Source organism: Hylobates moloch, unplaced genomic scaffold (assembly GCF_009828535.3).
Source record: "Hylobates moloch isolate HMO894 unplaced genomic scaffold, HMol_V3 SCAFFOLD_11, whole genome shotgun sequence".
NCBI lineage: Eukaryota > Metazoa > Chordata > Mammalia > Primates > Hylobatidae > Hylobates > Hylobates moloch.
This window is the reverse complement of record NW_026652286.1, coordinates 56,750,897-56,773,244: the sequence shown is the minus strand read 5'-3', so window position 1 is coordinate 56,773,244 and position 22,348 is coordinate 56,750,897. Positions and strand designations below refer to the sequence as shown.

The following is a 22,348-nucleotide window of genomic DNA, read 5'->3' as shown; positions in this document are numbered from 1 at the left end:
CAATACTTGGAAAGATGACTACATGACACTGGTAGAGAAATAGGAAGGCTGGGTGTGGTGACTCATGCCTGTAATCCCAGCGCTTTGGGAATTTGAAGCAGATGGATCACTTGAGGCCAGGAGTTCGAGACCAGCCTGACCTACATGGAGAAACACTGTCTCTACTAAAAATATGAAAAATTATCCAGGCGTGGTGGTGCAAGCCTGTAATCCCAGCTACTTAGGAGTCTGAGGTGGGAGAATCTCTTGAGCCCAAGAGGCAGAGGTTGCCGTGAGCTGAGATCGTGCCACTGCACTCCAGCCTGGGTGACAGAGGGAGACTCCATCTCAAAAACAAACAAAAAAAGAGAAATAGGAAGAATCTTATATTTCCTAAGCACCTGCTAGGAAGCGGGTCCTGGCCCAAAGCGTTTGGGCATATTATCTCATCAATTTCCTATAGTGACACTGTCATACATTATTAGTCCAATTTTACAAATGAGGAGTCTGAGTTTCAGAGAGCCTTCATACTTCCCTAAAGTTGCATTGCTGGTTAGTGCAGGAACAGGATTTAAACCCAGGAACTGAGCTGCAGGGAATTTGCATCGCTTGAGGAAGCATTTTGCTGAAATGAACATTTCTTCTTTTCTGGGCACCAGGCACATTGAGCAAAACATGTTTCTAGCTTTTAGTAGTGAATGATTCTCACTCACAGATGCTGTAGCAGTTGCACAGCTGGTAGATTAGTCAGACAGGGACTGCCCACAAGATCGTACAGTGCTCAATTGAATCCAGTGGCAGTTATCCCTGGAAAATTACTCAGACCATATTTGAAGTTTTGCTTCAAATGGATGAACTACTGTTGAGTTTGCTCCCAAATCATTGCTTTGATTTCTTGGTACCAAAGCAATTTGACTTAAAGCCTGATCCTCCCCAGCAAATTTATTCCCATCACATCCCTCTTTCATTTGTCAGCTGGAAACCCCTTCCTTTGCATCCTTCAGCCAGTTCTCAAATTTAACTCGACTGAACATGGATAAACCCTTTCCAGGACTAGAGAATTTTTCCTTATCACAAAACTTAAAGCACACTGAACCTTCTCCACTACAATAAAGCAAATACTTGATCATGTTTTACATATTCTAATTCTTTTTATTCCTCAGAGAAATATATGTAGCTCCAAAAAATGAAATTAATAATCATCCAGAAATAACCATGGTCAACATATTAGTATATTCTTCCAGACCTCTTCCCTGCCTTGCATACACTTTAATCTATTTTGCTGGGCTTATCTGAGGTTGGTACACTCGAATGTGAGTCAAGCTGCTGACCCGGGGTTTAGATGGGCACGTGTAAGAACACTTCGTGTGGTCTCTGTATGTTTATTGCAGCACTATTCACAATAGCAAAGACTTGGAACCAACCCAAATGTCCAACAACAATAGACTAGATTAAGAAAATGTGGCACATATACACCATGGAATACTATGCAGCCATAAAAAATGATGAGTTCATGTCCTTTGTAGGGACATGGATGAAGCTGGAAACCATCATTCTCAGCAAACTACCACAAGGACAAAAAACCAAACACCACATGTTCTCACTCATAGGTGGGAATTGATCAATGAGAACACACGGGCACAGGAAGGGGAACATCACACACCGGGCCTGTTTTGGGGTGGGGGGGCAGGGAGGGATAGCATTAGGAGATATACCTAATGTTAAATGACGGGTTACTGGGTGCAGCACACCAACATGGCACATGCATACTTATGTAACAAACCTGCATGTTGTGCACATGTACCCTAAAACTTAAAGTATAATAAAATACAAAATAAAAAAAGAATACTTAGTGTGGTCTCAATTGTGTGTTATGCTTCTGTAGCTGCTCTGACTCAGTGCTGGCAGAGGAGAAGGAAGAAGAGAACTCAGTTCTTCTCTGCATGTTACCATTTTTCTTTCTGTCAACCCTTTTACTCCAGGAAGCCACCAGCTAATACTCTTTGTCAGGGATGTCATACCCAAAGCTGGAACAATTCTCCCTGCTAAATGAAAACTTTCAAAGAAACTCACTTTATTACCTGTGCTACACAACATAAACCAATTTTTGATTTTATTTTTGAAAATCTTACAGGGTACTGTTCAATAACCAGCTCTACTGTAGAATAGCAACAGGTTCCTTGAGTATGCACTACTTCTAGGATGTTGCTAGTCATGGTGGAGTACACAGGAGTCTAAGGAGCTTACATCTCTACCAGGGGTAGTTCCGTTTAGTAGCATTTATTAAGCACCTACTGGGTCCCCAGCAGAATATTTGCCACTGGTACAATAATGAATTGTGAACTCTTCCCATTCCAGTGAGAATGGCAGAGACATACATGCTTTGAGAAAAAGAGGGATTCTCAGGGAGTCAGACATGGGAGCACAGAAGAAGAATGCTTAGCCAAATTTGGATGTCTGGGGAAAGCATCTAGAAAGATATCATTTATCAACTAAGTTTTGAAGGTCAAGCAGTATGTGAAAAAGGGTTGGGAAAGTTATGAGAGGTAGAGAAGACATCAAGAGCAAAGGGCAAGGATGAGCTGTATCTTCCTTATTCACTATTATATCTCTAGTACATGGTACAATGTCTTGCATCGAATTGGTGCTCAGTAAATTCTTGTTGCATAAAAAAGTGCAAAGAGAAGGTTTTCAAGCATTTAAGATGGCATAAAGAAAGGCTAAAGTGTACTTTCTGAGGCTAGGAGGACTGTGAGATTTGATACACTGTCTATGTGTTATGGAGTAGTGGGAGAAGTTGCAGTTAGAGACTTTGAAAAATTCGAAACAGTAAAAGGCAAAAATTTTTCCTTTAGTTTTTTCTATTCCTCCAATTTTTTATAATCAAATAACATATCTAATGTTCCAGTAAAACAATCATAACTTATACTAAGTGACTACTTACTAGATCACAGACACTCTTCTAAGTGCCCTCCATGCATCATCTCACTTGGCTTTCTAAAAAATCTTGTGGGGTAGTTACTATTCCAATTTTGCAGATAAGAATACTATGTCTCAGAGGGTTTAATAAGTTGCCCAAGGTCATGTGGTTATCAGAGTAGGAACTGATGCAGGCAATCTCTCCAGAATCTGCACTTTTGGGCACTATTCTGAAACTGAGGTTCTAGAAAGTTATTCTCCTGAGATACATTTGTCACCTTACTCCTTTTGGCCCTAGGATGCCACAGAGGAAGCATCACTAAAGTCTATCTTCCTACTACCATCATGTCTAAGTCAGAGTCTCTGAAAGAGCCCGAATAACTGGGAGGTCTTTATTGGAGGGTTGAGGTTGGAAACAACCCATGAGAGTCTGAGGAGCCATTGTGAGCAATTGGGAGCACTCATGGACTGTGTGGTAATGAGATATCCAAACACCAATTGCTCCAGTGGCGTTTGTCAGGTATGCCACTGTGGAGGAGGTGGATGCAGCCCTAAATGCCGTGTTACATAAGGTGGATGAGAGAGTTGTGGAACCAAAGACAGTTGTCTCAAGAGGAGATTCTCAAAGACTAGTTGCCTACTTAACTGTGAAAAAGATATTTGTTGATGGCTCTATCAGTTCATTGTTGCACTGCTATCAAGAAATACCCAAAACTGGGTAATTTTAAGGAAAAGAGGAAAAGAGGTTTAATTGGCTCATGGTTCTTTCAGGCTGTGCCAGAAGCATGATGCTGGCCTCTGTTGGGCTTCTGGGGAGGCCTCAGGAAACTTTCTTTTTTTTTATTATTATTTTTTTTTATTATACTTTAGGGTTTTAGGGTACATGTGCACAATGTGCAGGTTTGTTACATATGTATCCATGTGCCATGTTGATTTCCTGCACCCATTAACTCGTCATTTAGCATTAGGTGTATCTCCTAATGCTGTCCCTCCCCCCTCCCCCCACCCCACAACAGTCCCCGGAGTGTGATGTTCCCCTTCCTGTGTCCATGAGTTCTCATTGTTCAATTCCCACCTATGAGTGAGAACATGCGGTGTTTGGTTTTTTGTCCTTGCGATAGTTTACTGAGAATGATGTTTTCCAGTTTCATCCATGTCCCTACAAAGGACACGAACTCATCATTTTTTATGGCTGCATAGTATTCCATGGTGTATATGTGCCACATTTTCTTAATCCAGTCTATCGTTGTTGGACATTTGGGTTGGTTCCAACTCTTTGCTATTGTGAATAGTGCCGCAATAAACATACGTGTGCATGTGTCTTTATAGCAGCATGATTTATAGTCCTTTGGGTATATACCCAGTAATGGGATGGCTGGGTCAAATGGTATTTCTAGTTTGAGATCCCTGAGGAATCACCACACTGACTTCCACAATGGTTGAACTAGTTTACAGTCCCACCAACAGTGTAAAAGTGTTCTTATTTCTCCACATCCTCTCCAGCACCTGTTGTTGGCCTCAGGAAACTTTCAATCATGGCAGAAGGCGAACAGGAAGCAGACTTACACGGCCAGAGCAGGAGGAAGAGAGAGGGCAGGGGAGGTGCTTCACTCTTCCAAACAAACAGATCTCGTGAGAACTCTGTCATGAGACAGCACCAGGGAGATGATGCTAAACCATTAGAAACCACCCCCATGATCCAATCACCTCCCACCAGGCCCCACCTCCAGCACTGGGGACTACATTTCAACTTGAGATTTGGGTGGGAACACAGATCCAAACTATATAAGTGGCACTAAAGAAGACACTGAAGAACATCACTTAAGAGCCAGGCATGGTGGCTCACTCCCACAATCCCAGCACTTCGGGAGGCCAAGGCGGATGGATCACTTGAGATCAGAAGTTCAAGACCCGCCTGGCCAACATGTCGAAACCCCATCTCTACTAAAAATAAGAAAATTAGATGGGCTTGGTGGTGGGCACCTGTAATCCCAGCTACTCAGGAGGCTGAGGTGGAAGAATCACTTAAACTCAGGAGGCAGAGGTTGCAGTGAGCAGAGATTGCACCCTGCACTACTCCAGCCTGGGCTACAGAGCAAGACTCCTTCTCAAAAAAAAAAAAAAAAAAAAAAGAACATCACCTAAGACATTACTTTGAAGAATGTGGGAAAATTGAAGTGACTGAAATCATGAATGACCGAGGCAGTGGTAAGCAAAGGGATTTTGCCTTTGTAACTCTTAAGGACCGTGACTCTATGAATAAGATTGAAATACCATATTGTGAATGGTCATACTGTGAATGGCCACAACAGTGAAGTTAGGAAACTTCAGAGAGTGTTCAGTAACTTCATCCCTATCAAAGCAAGAGATGGCTAGTGCTTCATTGAGCCAAAGAAGCCAAAGTAGTTCTGGATGCTTTGGTGGTGGTTGTGGAGGTGGTTTGGGTATGAACTATGATTGTGGAGGGAATTTCAGTGGCCGTGGTAGCTTTGGTGGCAGCCATGGTGGTTGTGGATATGGTGGCAGTGGGATGGCTATAATGGATTTGTAAATCATGGAAGCAGTTTTAGAGGTGAAGGAAGCTACAGTGATTTTGGCAGTTACAACAATCAGTCTTCAAATTTTGCACCCATGAGGAGAGAAACCTTAGGAGGCAGAAGCTCCAGCCCCTCTGGTGATGAAGGCCAATCCTTTGCCAAACCATGAAACCAAGGAGACTCTGGTGGTTCCAGTAGCAGCATTAGCCATGGCAGTGGCAAAAATTCTAATTACTGCAAACAAACAAAGCTTAGCATGAGAGAGAGAAGTGACAGGGAAGCTACAGGTTACAACAGATTTGTGAACTCAGCCATGCACAGTGGTGGCAGCACCTAGCTGCTACAAAGAAAACATGTTTTAGACAATACTCATGTGTATGGACAAAAAATTCAAGGACTGTATTTGTGACTAATTGCATAACAGATTATCTTTGTTTCTGTTCTGGGGAAAGTGAAGAGCATTCCACCAAAGAGTTTTTTGCCATGTGAAAAATTCACTTTTAGTGACCACTTTTTTTTTTGTTGTTGCTGTTGTTGTTATGACAAATCTGCAGAGTACCAAGTTCTTGAGACTCCAAGCAAAGGGGAGCATTACATTTGCCAAGCAGCCACTGTGTGCCAGGAGTACAACATCTCATTCAATCTTTGTATTTCTATGAGATATATACTGTAATTCCTGGTTTATAACTTCAGTCAACCAAAGCTCAGTTGTATCCAGCAATGTGATAGATGTCTCCCAGATAGCAAGTAGTATAACCAAGATTCGAAATCATGTTTCTAATGCCAGAATTCATGCACTTTCCACTATATGAGGCTGCTTCTTGGAATCAGAGGACTATTTTGGTTTGAAACACAGCTTTACTATTTATTTGGCACTTTAGAAACTCTCTGATCCTCTGTTTGCTCATTTGGAAATCAGAATGATGATACCTTTTTAATCTATCCAATTCTTGAAAGAATTACTTAAGACAGTGTTGCTGAAAGTGCTTTGTAAATTATAAAGAGCATCCTCAATGTGTGGCATCTCACAAAATTTCATTTTGCAATTCCATACCCGTTATTTTCCCAGTTCATAGGTCTGTGGTTCCCTTCTGACTTAGAGAGCTTGAGATCTGTTTAATTCTACAGTTACCTCTCCTGTGTGAGCCTAGCCTTCCCTAGATCCTGGGCCTAGCTCATTTCAGGGAAGAAACTGCATTTCTACCAGGCTACAGTTCCAATATCTTCAGTTAACAGATGGAGGGTGGCACCGAGCTAGAGTAAGTTCTCCCATAGTTATTTAAATCATCAGTTCCTTAAAAAGGATCTTAAAATTCATTAAATATTCATGAAGCATCCTTCCTGGCAGCTCGTCCATAGTAGGTAATTACATAGAGTTTAAAATATCTGACGTTGCTTGGAAGCACACAAAGCTCTGTCAGCTGCAAGCAGACAGCTGATTTGTAATTTAATTAACATCCTGGCTTGTCCTGTTCTTTACGGAAAAAAAGCAGGAAAGTATTTCCTTTCACTTGTGAGTTTTGTTTAAAAAAATTCAAATGGAGCACCTGGGAGAGCTTTTTATTTCTCCCATCAGTGCTGTTACTTACATCCTTCTCCAAACTCTGGAAAAATTCCTCTTTCAAGGGTTCTTTGGGCAAGCCATATTGCTAATTGTGGGTCATTGTTTTTTTAAAGGGTGATTATTTTGAAGATAGATCTGGCTGCAAAGTACTTACTTATTCAACAAACATTTATCAAGTACCTACTATGTGGCAGGCACTAGAGGTCAGCAGTAAACCAAATAGGTGGGGCCCTTGACCCCATGGGGAGGGGGGCGGGGACGGTTAGTTCAATGGAGGAAACAAACATTCAGCACATCATCACAGAAATAAATGTAAAACAAAAATGTGCCAAGGGTTATGAAGAATAAGGACAGGGTTCCCTGAAAGCCTATGAACCAGGGAGCAGTGTGCGGTGTGCAGAGGCAGGGAGAGAACTTCCTAATCTGGGAAGTCAGGAGGTCACCTTGAGGAAGTGAAGGTGAAAATTATGCACAGTCTCTCTTGCCTTTCCTTCTCCCATTTTTCTCCTATCTGAAACTACCTACCTCCACCCGCAGATTTGCAACCTATATGTAACCATTCTGAAAGAATGGATTGGAATAACAGTAAGAATGGGCAGGAGAAATAAAACTGTGCTCCAGTCAAGATATTATTCAGATAATTCATTTCAAATTAAATAAATGAATATAAATATTGATCTGATCATTGCACTGAACATTCCTTTATCTTCTCTTGTTTTCTTTTTTTACCCATGTTTTCCCTCCAGAGAGGAAGGCAGTGAGTAGGAGTGAGGATGCAGTAGGTATATAAAAGTGATGAGACACAGGTCATAGATAGGCTAAGGCATCATGGAAAAAGGAAGAAGCTGGAGAAAAGGATCTGCTGGGTACAGACTGCAGCAATCTTATTAAAGGAAATCCCTAAAAGTAAATATCAAAGTGTTTAAACAAATCATTGTCCTCAAAATAAGAAGGTGGCTGGCAGGGCCTAGATGGGAATACTCAATTATGGAACTTAAATTTCTACAGCCTTGAGATGAAATGGAAAGCCTTTGTTTTCACGTTGTTCATCACTGAGCTCATTTTCTTTGTCCCTTTGGTTTTCTCTTTTTTCTGAGATTCACTCACCTCTTCCTTAGGGATCCTTTGAAATTCTGTTATTATTATTATTTTTTTTTACCAAATTCATGCTTCTAGAATATGTGCTTCCTTTCAGCCCAAGCACATTTTTTAAATTAAGAGGCTTTCTTCCAGAAGCAGCATTGAATCAGTCAACACAGGCCTATTGGACACACACTATGTATGTAGCATTCTAGCCTGACCACTCTGCAGGATACAAAGATACACGTCAGGGTTCTTACCGTCGAAGAACTTGGATTACAGAGGGACAGATAAAACTTGACACAGAGAACATGGTTTGTCGGTATAGTTAACAGAGACAGTGAAACTAACAAATTTTTTAATGTCAGGCTTTGTGTAAGGAACTGTAATTATTACTTAATTTTATACCTGCTTCATAATGCTACTATCAGCCTTAAGTGGGATAATTTCTGTGACATTCTTAGCAAAGTGTTCATGGATAGTATTCACTAATAATATGATAATATGCCACCTATTCATGTGCACACAAACATGTTCTAGCTCTCCAGCTTTTGATTTGTTCCCTCCCCCTCTCTCTCTCTCTCTCTCTCTCTCTCATCACTACAGTGCCAACTCCTGCTACAAGGGGGAAGTAGAGCACTTTTTATGAAGCAACAGAGGTAAACTCAGATTTTTATTTATGAGACCTTGAAACATTTCCAATTTCTGGATCAGTTATCATGCACTGTGCCAGCAAAATGCCATCTTCCAAATTGCACCAGAGAACCTCCAGTGACAGATCAGGCACATGTAAGATTCCGTGTTTAAATTCTGGGAAACTCAGGATGGTTTGTTCTGACTCACACAAGCATCAGCAGAATGTACTGAGCAGAGCCTGGTCAGACTTCCTTAGCCTTTTTCTATCTGTGTAGGGGGGACTGTGGTAGAAAATGAGTATGAGTATAACTGCATGCAAGCTCAGGTGGGAGGGCTTTTTGATTATGTGGATCATGTTATTGCTCAGATAATTACAGTTTAATTCAGTTAAACTTACATTTACTGATCTCTTTCTATGTGTCATTTGTCAGGCATTGCAGATTCAGAGATGAACATGACTCTACCTCTGCTCTTGAGGCATTTGTGGGCTACTAGGGGAGATAGTCACATAGACAGGGTCATTACAGTATAAAGTTCTTATTCATTGACAAAATCCTGTGCAGAACACTATGGGAGTGTAAAGGAGATACAGATTTCCAACCTTTGAAGTCAGAGAATGCTTCTGAGGAGGCAACACTAAATCTGATAATCAAGGACCTAAAAAAGTTTGCTTGATGAAGGAAGCTGGGGTTGGGGGCAGGGTTAAGCTTCAGAAGGGGGACGAGGATAGAATTCCAGAAGTCAGGGGCAAAATGAACTAAGATAGGGAGACATAAGTAGTATACCAGGCATCCCTGTCTTGACACCTATCCTGCCTCTACTCCCCTTAGAGCAGAAACAGGAAATATAATCTGTTTACAAAGTTTCTTTATTATTATTATTATTATTATACTTCAAGTTCTAGGGTACATGTGCACAACATGCAGGCTTGTTACATATGTATACATGTGCCATGTTGGTGTGCTACACGCATTAACTCGTCATTTACATTAGGTATATCTCCTAATGCTATCCCTCCCCCATCCCCCCACCGCATGACAGGCCCCTGTGTGTGATGTTCTCCACCCCGTGTCCAAGTGTTCTCATTGTTTAATTCCCACCTATGAGTGAGAACATGCGGTGTTTGGTTTTCTGTCCTAGTGATAGTTTGTTCAGAATAATGGTTTCCAGCTTCATCCATGTCCCTAAAAAGGACATGAACTTATCCTTTTATATGGCTGCATAGTATTCCATGGTGTATATGAGCCACATTTTCTTAATCCAGTCTACCATTCTTGGACATTTGGGTTGGTTCCAAGTCTTTGCTATTGTGAATAGTGCCGCAATAAACATACGTGTGCATATGTCTTTATAGCAGCATGATTTATAATCCTTTGGGTATATACCCAGTAATGGGATGGCTGGGTCAAATGGTATTTCTAGTTCTAGATCCTTGAGGAATCGCCACACCATCTTCCACAATGGTTGAACTAGTTTACAGTCCCACCAACAGTGTAAAAGTGTTCCTATTTCTCCACATTCTCTCCAGCACCTGTTGTTTCCTGACTTTTAATGATTGCCATTCTGACTGAGTGAGATGGTATCTCATTGTGGTTTTGATTTGCATTTCTCTGATGGCCAGTGATGATGAGCATTTTTTCAGGTGTCTGTTGGCTGCATAAATATTTTCTTTTGAGAAGTGTCTGTTCATATCCTTCGCCCACTTTTTGATGGGGTTGTTTTATTTTTTTCTTGTAAATTTGTTTAAGTTCTTTGTAGATTCTGGATATTAGCCCTTTGTCAGATGGGTAGATTGTAAAAATGTTCTCCCATTCTGTAGGTTGCCTGTTCACTCTGATGGTAGTTTCTTTTGCTGTGCAGAAGCTCTTTAGTTTAATTAGATCCCATTTGTCAATTTTGGCTTTTGTTGCCATTGCTTTTGGTGTTTTAGACATGAAGTCCTTGCCCATGCCTATGTCCTGAATGGTGTTGCCTAGGTTTTCTTCTAGGGTTTTCATGGTTTTAGGTCTGACATTTAAGTCTTCAATCCATCTTGAATTAATTTTTGTTTAAGGTGTAAGGAAGGAATCTAGTTTCAGCTTTCTATATATGGCTAGCCAGTTTTCCCAGCACCATTTATTAAATAGGGAATCCTTTCTCCATTGCTTGTTTTTGTCAGGTTTGTCAAAGATCAGATGGTTGTAGATGTGTGGTATTATTTCTGAGGGCTCTGTTCTGTTCCATTGGTCTATATCTACCATGCTGTTTTGGTTACTGTAGCCTTGTAGTATAGTTTGAAGTCAGGTAGCATGATGCCTCCAGCTTTGTTCTTTTGGCTTAGGATTGTCTTGGCAATGTGGGCTCTTCTTTGGTTCAAAATGAACTTTAACATACCTTCCATGGTCATGATTAGGAAGAATCAATATCATGAAAATGCCCATACTGCCCAAGGTAATTTACAGATTCATTGCCATCCCCATCAAGCTACCAGTGACTTTCCTCACAGAATTACAAAGTTTCTTTTACTCAAGTCCCCTTCAACAGACCAAGCTGAGGAGAGGAAAAGAAGAAAGCACAGATTGCAATACAGAGGCCTTCTGCCAATGGCCCTCATTTTGTAGGCAATACAGAAATCCTCAAAGGTGCCCAGAATGACATTAGTACCTACCAGACAAGCCTTGGAATGAAAAGTGACTCAGAATTACCCAGAATGTTAGGGTTGATTCTTAGTCGGGGTGTAAGAATATTTCCTAAAAATTTTATTTCCTGAAGATAAAGTTGGCCTCTAAAGACCTTTGAGTCCTAACTAACTTAGAAGACTAAGTGCGCTTTCTCTAGAGTGAAATTAACATGTATTTGAAACCTGGTTTGCCACTTTCCAGGTATATAAGCTTAGAAAAATACCTAATTATCTGAGTCTAAGATAAAGAGAATAACACCTATGTCTCATATGGTGATGATGGATATAAAGCATTTAATATGGCTCCAGGTACATTAACTGTAGCTGGTATTATTATTGGTTGTAATATTGCATTAGTGTTAGGATTAGCATTAATGTTGGTGTTAATATTAATCCTAGCATTATAAATCAGTACCTTTGTTCAGCCAAGGGAAATAAAGATTTGAATACAAGCAGAGAAATTCTGCTATATCATATCAGGGTGATTTCTTTGGAAGCTTGAGTTTGAGTTAAAGATGTGACTTTCTCATCAGTTCTTGTCATTTCTTGCTTAGTCATAGGCTGAAGACTCAAAAAAAAAAAAAAAAACGGGAATGTCTGATTGGCACTGGGCAGGGTATTATTTAGGTCCACAGTCTCTTGGATGACTCCCTATTGTCTACAGTGGACACCAATCTGCCTTCCAGGCTCCTCCTGCCACACTGTACCTTACATCCCAAGCTTCATCCAAGTCTTATGTCAGCTCACTAGAAGCAGACCTAAGATGAGATTTCATGTGTGCATGATTTATGGAGGGCAGTTCCAAGAAAAAAAAAAAAAAAACATAGGGAGTAATGAAGCACAAAGGAACTCTGCAGAAATATAAGTCCAGGTACAGTTTAAATTTAAGCTAATCTTGCTGGATACTTTGTAGTGTAATTCACATCACAGGATTTGTCTCACCGTGAGGTATGAGAGTTGGGGTTCAAATATGACTCCTGTGGACATCCAAGAGAGGAGGCTTCAATCACCTAAGAGTAATGTTCCTGAAAAGTATGCAGCTATGAGCCTTCAATGGGTAAAAAAGATTTCCATGGATTTGGATGGGGACACAATAGCATCTGCTACAATCCACTTTAAGTCTTCACTGTTCCCTCAAACATCATCCCCTCTTACCACATGTCTCTTCATATGTTGTGCCTTTGGCTGGAATATCTTTTACCTCTTTATGGTATTCCAGACCCTGTTTCAAACTGGGAAGCTGCAGACAGCCAGCCACAAATGCTTACCCATTTCTGCTCCCATAGAACTAAGTTTATCACGAGGTATGGTAGCTTATCTGTGCACAAGGATAACTCAGTAATTTATGGTCTTCTTGAGGTCAAGAGTTGTTCTTTTCGGTTCATATTCTTAGCATATACTGAAATGAATGATGAGGAGAAAGATATATAGTACTTAATAGTCTGATGTCCTTTTAGATTGTGTCAAGCAAATGATGTGATTGTCCTTTTTACTTGAACCTGAGTTCACAGCATTTTATAGTGAAAAAGTTTTCATCCAGTAGCCAAAATAGTATTGTGGCTTAAGCAACTGTTATCTATTTCATCCATTTGTGTAATGGTCGCTCATGGCTATATTCAACAAACACTTATTGATCATATGTGTCATGCATTTGACTAAAGACTGGAGATGTGAGAATGAACAATACCACTGTGGTCCCAGTCCTTGCAAGATTTTATAGTTCAGTGGAAAAACACAGAAAATACACCACCATATAGCATGATAAGAGTTATAATTGGAGACTATAGGGAGTTATAGGAACATGCACACGAAGAAGAAGTTCTGGAGTTCTGTTGCACAACAAAGTGAATATAAGCAACACTACTGTATACTTAAAAATGGTTAAAATGGTCAAAATTTTTTGTGTATTTTACCACAAATTTTAAAAGAAGCTTAAAAATGAGAAGCAATGGTTTGTTCATATTTATTTTATAATTATTGGAGTGAGAATGTTGAGAACAAAAGTAATTCAGGGCTGGGTGCGGTGGCTCATGCCTGTAATCCTAGCACTTTGGGAGGCTGAGGTGGACGGATCACCTGTGGTAGGAATTTGAGACCAGCCTGGCTAAGATGGTGAAACCCTGGCTCTACTAAAAATAAAAAAAAAATAGCCAGGCGTGGGGGTGCCTGCCTGTAGTCCCAGCTACTCAGTAGGCTGAGGCAGGAGAATTGCTCGAACTCGGGAAGCAGAGGTTGCAGTGAGCTGAGATCACGCCATTGTACTCCAGCCTGGGGTGACAAGAGCTGGAGTCCGTCTCATAAAAAAAAAAAAGTAATGCAGAAGTAATGCAGGTTCAGCATATATAGTAAGGGTATGGCAGTGTAAGAAAGCTTGTATTCTGTCCTGTGGGCAGTGTGAGCCATTGGAAGTTTTCAAGAAGGACTTTATCAGCATGTGATTCACAAAGTCTCCTGGATCAGTGTAGAGAATTTATGGGAAAGGGGCAACCTCACAGACAGGCTAGCCAGTTCAGAGGCTGTTTCTATAGCCCAGCTGAGAGCTTATGGGATCCTGAACATGGACAGTGTTGGTGGGGGTGTGGGAAGAATAAGGAGAGCGTGGACTCAAGTATTATTTAGGATATATATCAGGCAGACTCATTAACTTATTAAATTGGTAGATGGCAGCAGGCAAAAGACAGGATGGAGTCTGATTGACTCCTACTTTTCTGGCTTAGATGACAACATAGATGGTAGTGCCTTTATGAAAGAATCGAAAATGTGGAGCAGACGTGGGAGTCAATGGGTTGAAAGACAGAGAAACTAAAATGGGCACATGTGTGACATTATTCCACTCACAATGAGCATAACTGATCAAAAGAGAATGTTAAATTTGATCCATGTTTTTGAGGCAGATTACATTCCCAAATTATTCATAGGTTAGATAAACAAAAGCACAGTATTTGCAGTTCACAGAAATGTTCTAACCTCATTGTGTCGTGTATTCTCAGTGATTTTTTTTTTTCTATCAAGCAGCCAGTTCAGTTTTCAGACTTGGACTTCATCTCTTTATGGGGGTAGAGAAGAGGCTGATGATAATTGAAAGAGGATTCAGATTGTAATGATATGGATAGGGTCTTGGCGCTGATGCCCGTCAGTTAAGGTGACTCTTGACAAGTACTTTAACTTCTTGGAGTGTTAGTTTTCTCATAGGTAAAATGGCCAAGAATGATTGCAATGGAACAAGTATATAAGAGTCCTTTGGCAACTGCAGTTGTGACATTGTTATTTTTGTTGAGACAAATATTACTTGGGACATTGAAGAAAGCCCACCCTGCCCCAGAAAGTATAAGTATTGATAATCTGCTTCTGAGGAGAGTGAAAAACAGATTGAATTACCATCTCCAGAGTGGTTCTTGTTACTTTTCTACTATGAGTCAGTCTGAGAGCTGATGTCCAAGAAATTTGATATATATATATACATATATATATGTATATATATATGTATATATATATATAATATCATATGATAAAATTAACCATTGATGATGACAATAATAGGACATTGGGAAGAGGTTAGACCTCACAATTAAGCCTGTGATGGTGTTATGACAATGTTTAGATCCCTGCTCCCAATATCCCTGTGTTATGCGCAAGGAACACAGGCAAAGTAAAGCAAACTAACCCTTTATTATCTGAATTAGGGGTCAGATGTAGAGGATTCCCTTTCATCTTTCCCAAGTAGGACAACAGCCTTGGAACAATGGAACTCTAAAGGGACAGATCCAAGGGAAAACGGGTACAAACTAGAAAGAGACAAAGAAATAGGATGGAGACCCAGGCTGAGGCTGAAAATGGAGATAGACCCCAAGAAGAGGGCTGAGCTCCCTCAGAGCATTCCTAACCCTGAACCTGTTTTTTTTTTTTTCTCTGCCAACTTCCTTATATCTGCTTGGAAGACTCAAACAGTGATCTTTACTGGTACAGTCATGTATAAGCAAGATGGTTAAGAAAAGAAGAAAAGGGAACAAGAGAGAAATAAGTATTTACCTCTGTTCCCTCAGGGAGCCATCACAACATAGGCAGATACCTTGCCTTGATTTTTAAAATTCTTTAAAAGAGCTAGCTCTGCTTCTAAAAATTGTGATCTTTTGTCCTGGAATCTGACTAACCCAAATCCATACTCCTTCCCCTAGGTGGTGAAGCAAAGAAAGATAAGATTGTCTTCTCTTTGAGCCTAATACAAATAATGTGGGTGACAAAATTTTTTCCTCATTTCAAAAGGAACTTAAATCACTCACAAATTCTGAAAGAAAATTAAGTGTTCTAAATGGGATATATTGGAATTCTATTTTCTTCTTGCTCAGTACTTTTGTTCTTCTCCATCCATAACCTAGAATTTTTAACACATACTTAGCTACTCTGGTCAGGAGGGTTACCTCCTCACTTACTTGAGTAAAGTAAATGTTCTGTCTCATTTGTTATTACCTTTCTGTAGCTCATAAACAAAGAGAGTATATTGTCAGGCAGAAACAAGTCTGGGCATTGGTCAATATTCATGATTAACTCAGTTTTGCTTGCATTTGACCTGGTCTATGGTGACCACCAGAAGAGTCTACAGCAAAGTCCATTTGGTGAAGTCAACAGTAGGTGCACACTGTGTCGTATTGATGAAGTTAGAATATGAAGTTCAGTCTATATCCTTTACAAACACTGATGTATACATACTTCTCCTTTCTTTTCTTTTCTCCTAGAAGTATCGATATCAAGATGAGGACGCTCCACATGATCATTCCTTACCTCGACTGACCCATGAAGTAAGAGGCCCAGAACTCGTGCATGTATCAGAAAAGAACCTCTCTCAAATAGAAAACGTCCATGGATACGTCTTGCAGTCTCATATTTCTCCTCTGAAGGTCAGTTATATTGCTCTTCTGACTTTATAGTGGGTGACAGTGGTTGGTCTTAATTGCTAATGGAGATGTTTGCTGGCCCGATTAAATGAGGCTCTTTTAAAACATGATAGAGGACATGGGTTGCCAAAGGGTCTTTCTTGGGCATTGGAGGCTCACCTTGTATTTTTGGGACATATTTTTATTGCAATTGTTTGAATATCCGGAAAAATCATTTTAGTTGCTGAGAATGGACTAAAGAAAGCGCCAAGAGTGAAACACTGAAAGGGAAAATAAGCTAACCACATATTTTTAAACCCCAAGTACATTAAGATTTTGCTCAAATCCTCTCTGTCAGTACTCGTGGTCCAACAAAGGGAGCAAATATAACATGATCACATCTAATGATTGCCTTACTCTCTAAACGATAAAGGAAAATGTGTGAGTTGTCTAATCAATGCCTCTATTTTATCCTAGAGAAAATTATTTACTAGATGTATTTCAGTTTGGTGTCATACTTTTCCCAACACTTTCTACTTTTTACAATTTAATTTTAAACAATTGCTTGATAAATTATATTTCGACAAGAAGATATAATTAAATGAGAAAAATAATTTTCTATGCCCCTTGGCTGCAAATTACTCTGCTTTTTTTTTTTTTGGCTGAACTGTCACTACCGGATTTTGTGTTTTGGATAAAAAGCTTATAAAGGTTGATTAAAGTTTAAAAAGAAAAAAATCAGAATATGGCTGAAATAACAGAATTGAAATGGAAAAAATAAAAACACCTACCAATTAACTCCTTAGTAATTATTGCAAAACAAAAATTTCTTTCATCACCTAGAACATTCATTTTGCCAGCACTTCTACATAGCTGTGCTACAATAAAAAATATAGACATAAAAGTATCTCCCTGTTCTCTGGATCTTATTATACCCGCAAAAACATCTAAGAGAGGTTAACCTATGCTTAACCTTACGTTTCAAATTTTGGAACATTTCAAACATATTGGTATGCTGAAAAATGTATTATCAAATAAATTAGCTACAGCTACTAGCAATACATAAAAATATTAGACCAATTGTCAAATTCCAGTAAATATTATTTAGTAAGTAAAAATATGTAAATATTAATATTATGCTCTGGGATTCATTGTTCAAATCTCCAGAATCTCTTTGCAAGTATTTGGATGACTGGTGAAAATGAGTATGTTTAACCTGGAGAAGAAAAGATTAAGAATTGGGGGACATGGGACTAAACCTTTTTTACCTCAAGAGCTGTCATCTGAACAACATGACATCGATGTCATGCAGAAGGCAGAAGCAGATCCACTGTGCATAACTGACAGGAATGTATATTATATTTGGAATCATTTTAACACCACAGCTCCTGACATTTATAGCTAATCAAAAAAATTATAGACTACTTCATGAGACAGAAGTTCCCTATCCCTAGAAATCTTTCAGCAATGGATAATGACTTGTCAGAAGTTTTATAGAAAAGACTCCTTCTTCCACAGAAGGGTAAACAAAATTGTCTCTAAGGTCCTGTTTAGGAATCAGAATTCTGTGTTCAGTATAGAAGCTTTCTGATTCCTAGAGTTAGACAGTACTCTTTGATATTTTCTAACAATTGCTGATCCTTACTCTGTGTACCAACCACTGTAAATTGAGAAAGGGCTGGGCTGAGAGACTGAACTGCATTGAGGGTACTTACATTTCAGTTTTATTCTTTCAAACTGGTTGAAAAACTCCCTATAAGAACCTCCATAGGTCAGGTGCAGTGGCCCGCGCCTGTAGTCTCAGCATTTTGGGAAGCTGAGGTGGGAGGACCGCTGGTCCCAGGACTTCAAGACCAGCCTGGGTAACAAGGCAAGACCTTGTCTCTGCAAAACATTTAACAAATTAGCCAAGCGAGGTGGCATGCAAGTGTAGTTGCAGGTATGCAGGAGTCTGAGGTAAGAGGATCCTTTGAGCCCAGGAAGTTGAGGCTGGAGTAAGCCATGATCACACCACTACGCTATAGCCTGGGCAACAAAGTGAGACCCTGTCCATGCCGCAACCCCCAACACACACATACACAAAATTCGCCACCTTTCTCCCTTCCCAACCTTTGTCCTTAATCAACTCTAGGGCATACCTCCCAAAGGACTTTAGGCTAAGTAAGTAGGGTAATCAAGGCTAGCATTTTGTATCCTTCTACTAGAATTGATGATATGGTGATTATTAGTATTATATTTAAGTCAACCAATAATGATAGATGAAATATTTGAAATAAGTGCATCTTTTGTCTTACGAGTAGGATTATGCCTGAAAGTAGTGAAATTCCTTGTGTTACTTCTGGGATTCGAAAATGGAATAGGGAGAGTCCAAATTTTATAATTAGTGCTATTATAATTATGAGGGATGCTAGCCTGGTTACAGTAAAAAAAAAAAAAAAAAAAATGAACAGAATAATGAAAGTACCATGGGAGCTTTGTTTTGTATATTAAGTCTTCAGCATATACATGATAATATAATTATCTGAACATCTGCAGTTTTGGTGATTGCACCATCATTTATTATGCTGCTCGCTGTCTCATTTGGAAAATGTGTATCAGAGTTGAGGGGAAAGTATGCTTTTCCTAAAGCTCAGATCTCATATAAACAAGGGAATTTTTCCTTTATCCTTTGCCTTCCAGGAATCTTAGAATTAACTGTATTCAACTTCAATGGGTTCCTCTTAGCCTAGATTTTCTGTTATATTTATGTCACTTCTAACTAATTTCCTAGCCTTTTATTGAGGGCACTTCATGTCAGTTTTAAGAACAGCCAACTATGAATAGCAAGCCCCTGGGATAAAACACCATGGTCCTAATAGATTTTTCTCCTTTTTGGAACCACCAGTTCTGTGGTATGGCCCCAAGGTATTGTGAAGAGGAGGGAAAGGGAAGCTCATCAAGGATTTCTACACTCAGGCTGTGAGGTAGCTATTTTGGGACCAGGATTTTTTTCATCAATTACCTTCTCGAGGTGTTTATACTAAACAAGATGTGTTTGAGTATTTATTTATTTATTTATTTATTTATTTTAAACTTGTATTTTAGGTACAGTGATACATGTGCAGGTTTGTTACATAGGTAAACTGCATATCATGGAGGTTTGGTGTGAGGATTATTTCATCACTAGGTAATAAGCATAGTATCAAATAGGTGGTTTTTCATTCCTCACCCTCCTTCCACCCACCATTTTCAAGTAGGTCTCAGTGTCTATTGTTCCCTTATTTGTATCCATATGTACTCATTGTTTAGGTCCCACTTTTAAGTGAGAATATGCAGTATTTGGTTTTCTGTTCCTGTGTTAGTATGCTTAGGATAATGGCCTTCAGCTCCATCTATGTGCTGCAAAGAAAATGATCTCATCCTTCTTCTTTTACTTTCTTTCTTTTTTTTTCTTATCTTTTTTGAAACGAAGTTTCCCTCTGTCACCCAGGCTGGAGTGCAGTGGCGCAATCTTGGCTCCCTGCAACCTCTACCTCCCGGGTTCAAGTGATTCTCCTGCCTCAGCCTCCTGAGTAGCTGGGACTACAGATCTCCTGACCTTGTGATCCGCCCGCCTCGGCCTCCCGAAGTTTTTATGGCTGTGCAGTATTTTGTAGTGTATACATACCACATTTTCCTTATCCCAGCTACTGTTGATAGGCATTTAGGTTGACTCCTTGCCTTTGCTATTGTGAATAGTGCTGCAAGGAACATACCTTTGCGTGTGTCTTAACGGCAGAACAATTTATATTCCTTTGAGTATATATCCAATAATGAGATTGTTTGGTGGAACGACAATTCTGTTTTAAGTTCTTTGAGAAATTGTCAAACTGCTTTCCACAATATCTGAAATAATGACATTCCTACCAGCACTGTATAAGCATTCCCTTTTCTCTGCAACCTCACCAGCACCTATTATTTTTTGACTTTTTATAAAAGCCATTCTGACTGGTGTAAGATAGTGTCTCTTTGTGATTTTGATTTGTGTTACTCAAATGATTAGTGATGTTGAACATTTTTTCATATGCTTGTTGGCCGCATATATCTCTTTTTCTGAGAAGTGTCTGCTCATGTCTTTTTCCCACTTTTTTTTATAGGATTGTTTTTTGCTTGTTAATGGATTCTGAATATTAGACCCTTATTAGATGCATAGTTTGCAAAAATTTTCTCCCATTCTGTAGGTTGTCTATTTACTCTGTTGATAGTTTCTTTTGTTGTGCAGAAGCTCTTAAGTTTAATTAGGTCCCATTTGTCAAATTTTGTTTTTGTCAGAATTGTTTTTGACATCTTCATCATGAAATCTTCACCAGGTTCTTTCCAGAATAGTATTTCCTAAGTTATCTTCTCGGGTGTTTATAGTTTTAGGTTTTGTATTTCAGTCTTTAATCCATCTTGAGTTGATTTTTTGTATGTGGTATAAGGAAGGGGTTCAGTTTCAATCTTCTGTATATGGCTAGCCAGTTGTCCCAGAACCATTTATTGACCAGGGAGTCCTTTCCCCATTGCCAGTTTTTGTCCGCTTTATTGAAGATCAGATAGTTGTCAGTGTGCAGCATTATCGCTGGGCTCTCTATTCTGTTCCATTGGTCTATGTGTCTGTTTTTCTACCAGTATTATGCTTTTTTTGGTTACTGTAGCCTTGTAGTATAGTTTGAAGTCCAATAATGTGATACTTACAGCTTTGATCATTTTGCTTAGGATTGCCTTGGCTCTTTGGGCTCTGTTTTGGTTCCATGTGAATTTTAATAGTTGTTTTCTAATTCTGTGAAGAATGTCATTGGCAGTTTGATACGAATAGCACTGACTGTGTAAATTGCTTTAGGGAATATGGCCATTTTAACAATGTTTATTCTTCCTATCCATGGGCACAGAATGTTTTCAATTTGTTTGAATCACCTCGGATTTCCTTGAGCAATTTTTTTGTCATCCTCGTTGTAGAGATCTTTTACCTCCGTGGTTAGCTGTATTCATAGGTATTTTATTCTTTTTGTGGCTATTGTAAATGAGATTGAGTTCTTGATTTCACTCTCAGCTTGAATGTTGTTGGTACATAGGAATGCTACTGATTTTTGTACACTGGTTTTGCATCCTGAAATTTTGCCGAAGTTATTTATCAGATCATGGAGCTGTTGGGTAGAGACTAAGAGATTTTCTAGGTATAGCATCATATCATCTGCAAACAGGAATAGTTTGATCTCTTCTATTCCTATTTGAATGCCTTCTACCTCTTTCTCTTGCCTGATTGCTTTGTCTAGGATTTCCAGGACTCTGTTGAAAAGGAATGGTGATAGAGGGCATCCTTGTCTTGTTCTGGTTTTCAAGGGGAATGCTTCCAACTTTTGTCCATTCAGTATGATCTGGGATTTTATAGATGAAGATATGCTTTTAGATTGTCTTACTAAAGACACTCTGTGTATCTCTCCTTCATCACCAATAGTAATAGGAATAAATGTGTACCATTTTTCTAGGGGGAAAAAAAGTCTGTTTTAAGGTTGGCCAATTTTGTGATGTAAATATTCCCAGCATGGCTGATTTCAGGCTACCAACCTAAAACTACTTTTTAAATATTTGGAAATGGAGGCACATGAGGCTCTCATGAGCTAGTATGAGTGAGCTCCAACACAGCACTGTGATATCAGATTCAAGCACTTGTATTTTTATAGCAACGGGATACATTTCCTAATCAAGTTGTTATTATCACAGTTCAACTGTTGAAAAACTTACAATGATTAAAATCTAATGGGTCATTTTCTCATAAAGGAAGCCTGTTAGAGTCAGAGAACTGCTAAAAAGGTACAAGGTCTCCATTAGAGCTGTCATATTTTCAATTTATTTGCCTTCTTTTATCTGTCTAGTATTCTTGGGTCAAGCACTAAAAGGAAGAAAAGGAGGCAAAACACATAATCCAATCCTTCCCCCAGAATCCTACTGAGAAAACAATGTGACTCTCTAGTATTAATGGAGAATTTACATATGGCATGCCTAAACAGAGTGTGAGATTGCTGGATAATAGTTTAAATGTCACATTGAGTGGGCTCTGAATCATTAGCTGAATAATCTCACTGTCACAGATTTGAGTATCATT

General features: G+C 39.3%; 1 protein-coding gene across 11 annotated transcripts in view; it reads left to right on the top strand.

The window, feature by feature from the left end:
* The window catches only part of DLG2 (discs large MAGUK scaffold protein 2), a 2,210,459-nt gene that overhangs the window by 1,096,934 nt on the left and 1,091,177 nt on the right, over positions 1-22,348 (top strand). For 8 of the 11 annotated variants that reach the window (XM_032167965.2, XM_032167963.2, XM_032167975.2 and 5 more), the window contains one exon: positions 16,108-16,269. In XM_032167965.2, the coding sequence (XP_032023856.1) occupies positions 16,108-16,269 (162 nt within the window). The remainder of the gene's footprint in view (positions 1-16,107; positions 16,270-22,348) is intronic. The other 3 variants (XM_058424506.1, XM_032167973.2, XM_058424505.1) reach the window with 1 other exon arrangement.